Here is a 12,363-nt window from a genome sequence, read left to right as displayed (position 1 = left end):
TATAGCATGATAAATATATAATAAATTAATTTTGTGTAATTTATATATATTAAATATATTCACTTACAATGCGATATTGACTTTTACGTGTAAACATACGTTTAGGACATTGTACATGATGATGTTTGGTTACCCATGGCCGTACATTAAGCCATTGTAAAGTGTTATTAGGTTTTAAATTGGTTTCATTGTAAAGTAGTATTAATTCTTTTTGTGTACGCATAGCCAGTCGATCAATTTCACGTTCAAATTTACCAACTGCAGGTGTACGATCGCCAAGGCCAACAATTAATATCACATCAGCTTGACGCATGCAACGTTGCGTCCAAGCACTTAATGATGAATCACACTGGTAGAGTGTTATTATATTTGCATCTTCTTGTTGTGCCAACCATGAAGTCAAACGGTATTCATTGTTCGATTCAAATATATTTAAACCTAACTGTTTACGCACAACTTCTGATGTAAGACGTAGAGTCGGACCTTTAAATATTTACATTATTTTAATCATTTAAATCAAGTATTTTAATTATTATTTATAAACATACCAATAGCACAAAGGGAATGAAATAATTCATAAGTAAATGCAGTCAGTGGTACATCATCACTTACTGGCACCAATGCAACTGTTGAATATTTATGTGTTACAGGATTTGCTTCAAGCGTTGCTGAATTTGAGCCATGTCTTGTTTGCATTGTACCCAAGATTCTGTGACTAAGTAAACTAATAAGTCTTGTGACCACAATTGGATATCGTAATTTTATCGCATTGAATAGTCCTTCAGGCAATTTTGCTAATTCAGAATCTCGTACAGCCATTACAGTTGTTGTGCGACAGGTTTCAGTTATCATTTCGATTATGCCCACAAGATCACCTTTACCATATTCACCTACAATTTCCTTTTTACCATTTGTATGCGTTGCAACAGAACGTAAGCGTCCACTTAGTACAATATATGTGCTGTCGCTAACCTCATCCTGTCGGTAAACAGCACGACCAGATTCTAGAAATGTCCAATCTAAAGCATAATCACATTGACGAACTAATGGCGAAAGACGGCGCACAACACCGCTACCCAAATCAAGCACAATATTGGGACGTTCACGCATAATTCTAGAATTGAAATTAAATATTTGTTAAGTTTTTATGATAAAAATATATTATGGTTAATATCTATCACGAAAATAAATAACTTAATTAAGATATTGAATTACTTTAACACCCTAATTTAATGGATAATATAATACATATTGCTTTATTTTATAAATAAATTTCTCCATCTTCTTCCCTTCCAGGGTTACTATAGACGTTAAAGGTTTTCATTAATAACGATAATCTTATTTTCAATAAAATGTATAATAATTTAGAGTAGGTTAATCTGACTGTTAGTAAACTGTAGATATACTTATTGGTCAGTACTGAAGCGTATCTATTGGTTCATAGCGTACTATATGGAGTAAGAGACCTCTATGGTATGTAGATTTATAGTAGGCTTCATGCAGAATGATGACGCTTTTTGGTAATTTAAGGCATGATTAAGAATCCATTTTCGCGACGTTTTCCTGCTTTTCATATTGTAAAGCAGCCAGGCATTTCAAGCGTATTTGTGATATAGTATAAACGTAAGTAATTTTCTTAAGTCTAACCACATTTAATAATTTTATAGATATATTCAGCATTAATGTTGTAATTAACTTAAATATTTTAAACTAGGTGTTGATATTCGACTTACAAGTAAATTGATGGTCTCCTTATAAAAGCAATTCTGCTATAAAATTTTGATTTTATTGTGTAAGGGCTTGCTTCACCAGTTAGTACTGCTAGACCACCCATGATTTCTCCAGGATGTACACTATGTATATAAGCTTCAGTTTTATCTGTTTGAATATTACGTTTATTATCAGCAACACTTTGATAAACGGCTAAGCCACCAGTCATAACAAACCAGACACAAACATCCTGTAAATACATATAGAATATAGTAGTATATGGTATATCAGATGCATATATTAACATTATAAAATGGAAATTTCGTGACTTACTTCAGAGTTGCCTTCAGTAATCAGTGTAACACCAGCTTCAACTTCACGCTCTTCTACAAATGGGTCTAAAAAATGACGATCTTCGTCTTTTAAACCTAGTTCCCACAATAAACTGTCAACAGCTGAGGCATGCACCAAATTGGAATCAATTGTAGCTACTCCAACTTGTGGCTCAATATGAGATTGAGCAAAATTTTTGTTAGGTTTATTACTATTTAGTGATTGTGAACCTTGTGTATTTACATTATAATGCTGAAATTCATTTGAAATATCAGCTAGCATATCTGGTGGAGGCCCCATATCTGATAAGGTATGTTGTATATTTTCAGGTTGCGAACGACGATGGGATGGTGACGTTTTGGATGCATAGGAAAAAGATTGTTGCTTTTTGTGTCGCATATGATTTTGCATTAATTCAGAATTTAAACCTAAATAACTCCGTAGAGCAGTAAAAAGTACGCGCTGCAGTCGTATCATAATAGCTTGTATGACGCGTATCATAATATCAGGATTTTCATCAAATACTTCCTTGAAGGCCTATATAAGGAAAAAATATCTTGAATGTAATTAATTGTAGAAGTATAAGTAAAATTTATATCTGACCTGCATAGGTAATCTAATAACGTAAGACTTCTCCTCTGCTTTCGCAGTAACAGTTTTATAATAACTGGGATTACCAGAAAGTACATCTATAAAACTAAGTAATGATGTTACAGATTCACCTTTTTTGACCGTTTTCAGTGATAGTGTGCTACCGTCAGCATTTGATATATATACATGAATCAAGCCAGATTGTACTATAAAAACACTATCATCTGCATCGGTTATTTTGAATAGATAGTCGCCCGGATCAAGCGTTAAAACTTCGGTATGTTTGCACAGTTTGAGAAAAATAGGCTTTTCAAAGTGTCCAAAAATACGTATGCTCTGTAGCATATAAAGTGCATCTGGTGGTACTCGATCACTACCTTCCATTGTTTCTTCCAAATATTCGACTGGAGGTTCAACAGTCTTCAAATGAAGTGGATCAGTCTGATCACGTCGTAGCTGTAAAATTCGTTTAGCAAAACGCATTACTGCTCTCCGTTTACGTCCTTGTCCACCGTAAACTTGTCCGGAAACATTTTTCACTTTGCGTAACATACGACGACCATAGAAAAGCATTTTGTCACGTTTGCGAAAACGCAAACGCATATCACTTGAATTTGTGTCGTATGCCTGCATTTCGTGGACGGCTTTTTGCTGTAAGAATAATAGCTCTTGTTTCTTTCGGTGAGCCCATAATTTGCATATTATTAAAGTAGTAATCACAAATAATGCAAATAAAGAACACGTTATAAAAACGTATGACTGTAAGAAAAAAGAAAATTATATATGGTTATAAAAAGTTTTTTATTTTCTTTGTTATTTATTGCAAAATGTTAATAAGTCTTAGGTACTTATATATGGTTCACTTGCCTAGACATTAGGGAGTCTTATTGTAGAAGTTAAAAAAGTTAATTAATTGAGATTGATACTAAAAATCAAAGACGAACAAATTCTCTGATATAAAAACAATCGGTTGACGAACCAGACCGCTGGTAATTTGTCTAGTTTTTCTGCTCTCATGAAAGAAATTTTGAATAAAGGGGACGAAACATGAGTTTTAATTTTCAAGATCAGTTCACTATATCATATAGTTGTCATATAAATTTAACAATTGGAAAAAGGGATTTTTGTTATTATTTCTAAACGGATTTAGCTAAAATTGATGTTAATATACACAATATAAATACGTATTCTTCTTAAATCTCATTTAGATCAGATCAAGTAGGAATATGGTAGTCATAGTAACCCAGACAATTATTCCGCTGATGAAGAAGATTGTATGATTTGTTTTTTTAACAAACAGTGCAAATAATACAAAAGTTGTGAATAACATTTGAATGGTGGCAATGATTGGCTATTGGACTTAGACCAGACTGCTTATACCTCTCTATTTATCTTAACAAAGTTGAATGTTAAGTATTTATTACAAATTGGAAATATTAAAAATATCTTGGCTTTGACTTATGAGTAATAATAACTAAATTTGTGAATTTTTGTTGAAAAATGGTAGTTTGGTTTAAAGAGAGATTACAGAATATATCATGGTGCATGGTAGAAGGAAAACTTTTTCAAAAAAGTGGTCTTAAGATAATAAGACACTGATATACGACTAATAAGAAGAGAAAAAAGATGGCAAAATTTTGAGAATAATAGGAGAAGGGATAGAGTTTTTCCATAAAATCATTTCTGAACCATCAAAATTTTTAAACCAATTTAATTATAAAATTTTTTAGGGCTGTGTACGAATTCGAGTAAATTGATGGTAAGTTGAGGAAAATAGTAAATTACGTCGGTATGGCAGCGAATGTTGGTATTTACCAAAATTTAGAATAGGGTAAATTAGATAAAAATTAGGTAAATTAGGTATTACCATTGTGAAAATTTTATAAGACGAAAAATAAATAAATAAATAAATTTGAAACCTTTTAACTAAAAATAATAAATAAATGCAATAAATAAATAAATATTTACATAAGTGCAGTGCAAATCAAATTTTATCACAATTTACTCGTACTTGCACACGGCCTAGATATCAGATTAACTGATATTATTTAGACTAAAGCTTGGGTACAACCATTTTGATAAATCCGTTTTTTTAAGTATTAGGAGCTTTCTGAGTAAATAATTTTTCAGAATGTGAAAATTTTTGGCACATTATAGCTTTTTCCGTTTCGTGGAATCCTGAAGACTTTAATACGAAATATTTTTTTTATAAAATCCTATTACCGTCCTATAATATTCTATTAGAATTGTATGTATGGAATTGTATGGATTCTATTAGGGCTCTAAATATCAATATATCGTCATAAAAGTTGATGATAAGTATGTGTTCGTATAAGAAAAACGTTTTCAATCGGTTTAATTTAAATGATCCACATATTTAATATAATCAGTTCTGCATATATCATATTTATTTCCATATATACTTTTTTAAAAAGCAAAACATAATCAATTGTTTAAGTAATTCAGTTATTATTGATTGCAAATGAGAAAAACAAATTAAATGATTAAACATAACATAAAGTGCATATTCTGTCCACATAGGCACCACTGCAATAATCAGTTTTATGCTAATAGCATTTGTTTGGCATTTTGTTGACGATTTTTCTATTACGCAGAATACGCAGAGTGCAAAGCATAGGAACTTGGCATTGAAATTAGCATGGCAGAGTGACAGAGGCAGCGAAAAGTGCACTGCAATTGCGAGATTGCCTAGTAATTGTTGCATCTCGAGTCACTTCCGCCTTCTACGATATTTGCCCGTGCAACAGTTGTTGGCCGCGCGCAGTGTTATTGTTTTCTTGCCAAGTGGTAAACAATAAAATTGTTTTCACTATTTTTATTTACGTTGCGGTTAATTGAAATATTAAATAATATTATGTATCATTATTTGTTGTAAATAGTAAACAAGATAAAATTAGAAAATATTTCAACATTTCTGTTTTCATTAATTTATAAAATAGTTTTGTTTGGTAATCTCATTTTCATGTTTGAATAGATGTTTATATAGTAATTATAATAGTTATAATGAGTCATTTTTTGTTTAGAAATCTTGAAACTTACCATATAATAAATTTATTAACGAGACTTATAGGAATTAAATTAAAAAAAAAAGTTTTATAAAAAGACATGGATTCTCCAGACTCTCCTCAACGACTACTGCTGAAGATGTTGAAGAAAAAGATGAAAATGACACTTAAATGATGTTCTGGCACTGTTTGATATTGTTAATTATCTACTCTATTCATTAGAGTTCACACGTTCATAAATGTGATCTCGGTATCTATAAAACGAACGTTAAACCCATTATCTGCTGCTTTAAAATAATACATACATATATGTTTCCTGACTCAGTAATGGTGTATATCTCTATTCAAAATTTAAGATAACTTTTAAGCAATTTTTAAAAAAATCACACACTTGAAAATACAAAAACAATTTAAATAGGAAACCAGATCTATCGTCTTTGGCGTTACAGTTCTAAAACGATCTTTTCCTGTAATCAGAGGATATTCAAGTTTGGGCAACAGAAAAAAATCTCACCGGGCGAATTCAGGTGGGTACGTTGCTTGGTCTAGCATTGTTTATTTTTTTCCCAAAATCTTTGACCATTATGAATCAGTTATATCCAGTTCAGGTAAGTACGTTGATTGCTCCATCATTGTTTAGTTTTTTTTCAAAAACTCAGATCATTATGATTCGTCAGATATTTTGTGTAAATTCGGATTTAAAAAAAATCTCACGTTACCAATTCAGGTGAGTACGTTGCTTGGTCCACCATTGTTTAGTTTGTCCCGAGAAACTCTGACAATTATGATGGTTGAGCAGTTAGTGTACATTCAGATTCGAACATTTTAGTTCTGCAAAAATATTGGAGCTACTTAAAAATGTACTCGAAGTGGTCATTTAAACTTCGGGAGCAGTGAAAAGATACACGAGATTAAGTCAGGCGATTAGGGGATCGTGTTTATTCATATTCAATTTACAGATATGTTTCATGCGCAAACAGTAAATTAATTTTATATTAACTTAATTTTTGTTTTATTTTATACAAACAATTGTAACACAAAATGCTTTCGATATGTTCCTGCTAAACGCTCGAGCACAAACACATTGAAACATTAAAATGTTCGATGTTTCAAACTGTTCGCAAAATATTTGAATCCCTACTTTGTGCCATCGCAAAACACTCCAAGGTATAATTGCAAAAATAGCCAATGAAAATACATACAGTAGGTAACAGATCGAATTTAAATTTCGCCGGTTAATTATAGGTCTTCTTTAAGACGCCTCATTACTTATCCCGATTGCGTGCCAATGTTATCTAATTGGGGGCCTAAGGCTGTCTTGATCTACAATATGGGTACAGATATGGGTCTGTTTTCCCGCACTGTATGTGGTTCTGATCTCTACGTGTACTTTATCACATATTGTTCTTACAATTTTCCGTAGTGAAAAATAGTGCTACCAACTTACAAGAAAAAAATTATAGCGGTATCTTTTATAAGTGTTTTTAAATTTAAATTTTAAATACTTTTTATAAAGAATGGTTATACACATACACATACAAATTTTAATTACACTTAAGTGTAATTTTTTTTTAAAAAATTAATTAATTAAAAAAACGAATGACGATCATTAAAATAATAATAAGCAAATAAAAAGATAAATAAAAAGTCAAGCAACTACAGTAGTAATTGATTTATACCTTTATAGATACATAAATAAAAATATATGTATACGTATAAATCAATATACATATGTGTGGACAGCTTTGTTTTTGTAAAAATAGATTACTGTTACAATCGTTATCAGCATTTAATAAAAATATGGCATTGGTAATAAAGTAAATTCATTCAATAATACATTACATATGAAATAAATCCTACATATATTATTAATTTATTATTATTGTTTATTGTTTATTGTTATTCACATAGACGAGTATGCAATTCAATATGTAAAAAAAGGCTCGTATAACATTTGAAACGTCAAAGTTGTATAACTTATAATTTGTTATAAAGAAATTATTAAAATATATTTATCTGTAGTTAGCATTCAATTACTTGAAATCCCAGAGTTTTAAAAATTTTTAATTTAAATTGAATGACCTTAGGGGTTAACAAATCTATTAAAATCTCTCTTTTGCGAACCGATAATTTCTTCAGCGTTTATTGATTTTTATTGTTGGATTTATTGTATTCTAAATTAAATTTTTTTTAATTAAATTTAAACAGTGGCATTAGTAATGGAAGACCAGAAGAGCAAGTAGGTGAGAAAAGTTTTGCAGATACAGGTGACAGGAGAAGAGTGCCAAATAGGTCATCAAAAACCTAGAAAAATATCATTAAAAACGGTGAACGGTAAATAAAAAAACATTATAGGATTGAGTGGCCTGGAAATACCGCCCAAGGAGAACCGACGTGAACGGGATTAAGTGTTTAAAATAAAAAAAGGCATGGATTTATTTCTTTAATGTAAGCGTTTTGTAAAATCCAATTGATAAAAATCACAAATCAAAGTAGATTAATTCAACAAAGATTTGTGATTTAATTGTATGGATTTAGCCATTATCTTTTTTTATGAAATTTATTAATTTTATTACCTTCAATATTATTGCTATCGATAGACTATATTTCCCCTATTGTTTTTTTGTTTTTTATAATAAATTTACTAACATGAGCTAACTTGATAAGCAAATCCACTTTATAGGTCAAAGCCTTATATGAAGTAAAAATTCTAACCGAGTTTATCTTATCAAAGAGGGTGGAAAACAATGACAAAAGCCTTTGTTTAGATTATAAATTATTATTTATATTCTTTATTACTTTTTTTTTGTAAGAAATGTTTTGAATTTTTTTTAACAAACTTTATTATTTACTAATTATAGTTAATTAATATAATTGGATTGCTCATTTTAGTTTCTATGTGATATTTTTATATGAACTTTGGATGAACATATAGTCAATGTTAATTACGATATTGAAATTGTATTCTGTAAAATGTCTATCAATTTAACAATTCATAATTATCAATTATCTAATTATAATTTCAATAGTATATTTGAGATGATAAAGTATCTGTTTTAATAATAATAGAAATTATTGTGAAAAATTTGATTTAGGTGAAGAAGAGACTACAGAATATAGACTACAAATAAAGTTCGTAACAAAAATTTCTTTTACAAAACAAATACATAGGCAAGCAGATAAACATATATTCCTCAAAATGTTTAAAATACGTTTCTGAAAATCATATTACTAATATTTTAAATATTGGCGATAATGTGGCAACACCATCATCTTTTTAAAATAGATGATGAGGCAAACTGATAACATACGATCGATTTAATTCGTCGGACTAAAGAATATATTTGTATATGCATATTTTAAAAGTACTACAGTGTGCAAGATGTCTTCCTCACGACACTATAAACTTATTTCAAAGTTATATATTGTTTACTAAATTGCTTCATTCATTGCGTTAGACTTAATGGTTCCTTTAAGCTTAAGAAATAAAAGTACACATATTATCATGTGCTTTACAAAAAAAAATATGTCTCTAATCTATCCTTAATATTTTTAGTTACTTTAGGAAATATTGAGTACAGTTCCTCCATTCTCAAATATATTTGCTAGTTGACCATTACAAACATCAGTCATTTTTGTATGCGTCCAGTAGCTTTCCCAACCAGCTAGTGTAGTGGTTGCTATCGCCAGTTGTTAGTACCGAATGTCTTCATATCGTTGCGCACCATTCTCATATAATGAATATAGAAAATACATTATTGAAATAAAGTTAGTTGATAGGTTATCCCATAAAATAGAAGAGGGGCTCTACGTTTATATTGACGGCTCAAAGGTAGATGATAGGCTAGTTACTGTCTTAGTAACGTAATATATTTAAATATTTTAGGTTTCATCTTTTGTTGTTATTAGAGAAAATCATAACTTGTTTTGAAATGATGAGTATCTGAATAGTGGTTTTTGAGTTCAGTTCAAATTACATCTAGGGGTGCTTTTGGCTAAAACATATTTTATAAAACATATATAAACTGTTGATCAAGAGAAGAATTCAATATTTCTCTTCTTTAAGTATTAATTCTCAAGCTGTAGCTCTTTTGAAAAAGGTTTCTGCTGTAATTTTTTTTTTCAAAAAATTTTATATAAGAAAACACAAGCCAGCTTACTTTGATATCGGAATTGTAACCACCGCGTTACAGGTAACAGCATCAATTTAGATACTACTTCAATTTAAAAAAGTATTGAAAAAGTTTGATTTGGAAGTAAAAAGACTTCATGGAAATCTATTTTTTGAGTTGGATTTGGCACCTTATCATATCTGTTGTTCTGGGCCGTCACCCTATTGTGCTCACCGCGCCCATCCCTAAGACCACTACCGTCCATAAGCATCATCTCTTCCATCTTATGTTTAAAAGGAGTTTCAAAATGGCTTTAGGTTTTATTAGTTTTAAATAACAAAACAATAAATCCAAAAAGGATAATGATCATGAGAAAAAATCTAAAAAGGATCTTGATAATAATCTGACGTAACTTAACTTGTGGTCACTATTTTTCTACGAATGTGCAGAAAGAATATAGAAAAAAAGTAAGGTAATAATTTATTTAAACGGCACAAGAGGTTTATGTTGAAATAGTTCTCATTATTCATTTTCTCATTTCGCAGTGAAATGTCACGCTAAGAAAAATTTTCCATATTATTTCCTTTTTTTATTTTTTGATAATTAAAATGTACAAACCAAGCACATTTTACAATTTCCCACGGAAAAACTAATTTTATTATTTTCTATTAAAAAAATACCACGAGTAGTTGAACTAGTAAAACACTCACAAACTTGTTATAAAATTTTCAAATTATTATACAATATTATAAATTTAGAACAATAATTAAACATGATTATGAGTTTCAAAAAATGTCCGCATATGTTCATAAAAAAATTAATATTTATATTTTATGCTTTGCTTTAAATTAAAAAGTTCACTTATAAGGCAGACGAAATAAAAAAACAAAAACAAAAACAAATATACAGCAACGACACAAAGTACAAACTGACACGGGTAACAAAGCTTCTTAGATAAGAAGCTAATATGAATTGTCACTTGGTCCCCACACCCCTTTTCCAAAAAGTGGAAAACGATTTGTCAGCAATAGAAATTCAGTAAATTAAAAGGAAAAAAACACATTTCCGCATATAACCATTGAATGACAAAAAGGGTTACATTATAATGTTAAATTCATTTCAAAATACCGCATAAGTAATAAAACAAATAATTTGTTTACTTTCGTGAATTTACAAAATACTGAAATGCGAAAAAACTATTTGCTTAAAACTCTGCCATACGCAACAGAACTTGTGATAAGTAAACACTGATTGCAACAACAAGTATGGGAGCAAACATAATAAAACAAAAACAAAAATAGCGAATGATTTCAAAGAACTTACCTTTTCGTTGAGGTATATTAGAAATTTTTCGAACTGTTGATTAGTTCTAATTATATCCAAATAATCCATTTTTAGATTTCAATTACTAAAAAAATCTGTTTGTTTGATTTAATTTTTAATATGCACATAAAGAATTATTTTTTTTATTTGAACACGGAAGCGTATATCAGCGCAAACGTCGACGCTGGCAGAGCGCGATATAAAACCAAATAACTAAAAAATTTGTTCTAACTTCATATAAAGTATGTGCGTTATGCACATAATTTAATTAGTATTTTATATGAAAAGCGCACTTATTGCATGAAATTTAAACAATTTATATTATACAAAGTTTAAAAGAATGCAAATAACTTTTACTTTTTTTCGTCGTTAATTATTTTTAGTTTTTGTTGTGCGTTCGCAGCCAATATGAAAACGTTTAAGAATTCAACATTTATATAATTACACATTTTGCTTATATGAATAACATTAGAGCAAAATTTAGTTCACTTTATTTATTAACAAGTATTGTTTATTTAACAATATTATTTTCACTTTGCAAAGTGTTTTAAACCGATATTCAATCTGCTGCTCGCGACTAAACATTTAACAATGAACTCTAAGAATTTTTCAACCCCACGGTTGCAAAGCAGCACTCACAACCGAGTCTCGAACAACATATGACAGCTGTGAGAAAATGCTCGGTCTCTTTGCATTGCCGCTGAACCATATGTTTTTGTTATTGTTTATTTCTTTACGTCGGGCTTCATTGAATGTTTGGTTATATTTGCTATTTAGTTTGCATAAATTAATAGTTTAGTTTAACTTAAATAAACTTTTTTTCTACATAATATTGAATTGTTCAAATTAAACACATTAAGTTGTATATCACAATATTCCCTATTTATTTTACTTTTAAATTTTGACGCTGCATTTGATTTCAATAGTTGCATTATTTTTCATTATGTTATGCTTTAATAACACACAAAATTTGGATATATATTAAACAGATTGTAATTAAATGCATTCAGTTAAAACAGCAATACACCATTTGAAAGTTTTATTTAATAAAGTTGCTTGTGCACAATTAAATAAACAAATTGATTTACTTCATTTGCTCTTTGCTTTGCCTTTCGTAAAACAATTGTTGATGTTCAATTCGCATAAGGCGCTTCAGAAAACTAAAATTATTTATTGTATTTACACACAAAGATTTTCTAATTAGGATTTTTTTCCTAATTGAGGCAACTGAATGATATACTCATAAGTAATCAATTGAAAGTTTATAT

The 12,363-nt window shown here is 29.5% G+C and overlaps 1 protein-coding gene across 1 annotated transcript; it reads right to left on the bottom strand.

Annotated features, from left to right (window-relative positions):
• Window positions 1–49: 49 nt before the first annotated feature.
• Window positions 50–11,419, bottom strand: LOC119666922 (neuropathy target esterase sws-like). The gene is made up of 6 exons (XM_038076202.1): window positions 11,096–11,419; window positions 2,647–3,393; window positions 2,044–2,580; window positions 1,734–1,960; window positions 549–1,114; window positions 50–483 (listed from the first exon to the last, which is right to left on the bottom strand). The coding sequence occupies exons 1-6, from the start codon at window positions 11,162–11,164 to the stop codon at window positions 50–52; spliced, it is 2,580 nt and encodes an 859-aa protein (XP_037932130.1). The 5' UTR covers window positions 11,165–11,419.
• Between the last annotated feature and the right edge of the window lie 944 nt (window positions 11,420–12,363).

This window comes from Teleopsis dalmanni, chromosome 1 (assembly GCF_002237135.1).
Source record: "Teleopsis dalmanni isolate 2A chromosome 1, ASM223713v2, whole genome shotgun sequence".
Lineage (NCBI taxonomy): Eukaryota > Metazoa > Arthropoda > Insecta > Diptera > Diopsidae > Teleopsis > Teleopsis dalmanni.
Note: the sequence above shows the minus strand (reverse complement) of the source record. Positions and strands in the feature narration are given on the sequence as shown.

What these genes read in the sequence shown, in the direction of transcription:
- LOC119666922 (XM_038076202.1), bottom strand. Translation starts at nt 11,164, where the DNA reads ATGGATTATTTGGATATAATTAGAACTAATCAACAGTTCGAAAAATTT. An exon ending in TAATATACCTCAACGAAAAG is followed by an intron (nt 3,394 to 11,095) that starts GTAAGTTCTTTG and finishes TTTTTCTTACAG; the next exon opens with TCATACGTTTTTATAACGTG. An exon ending in TCATTCCCTTTGTGCTATTG is followed by an intron (nt 484 to 548) that starts GTATGTTTATAA and finishes AAATATTTAAAG; the next exon opens with GTCCGACTCTACGTCTTACA.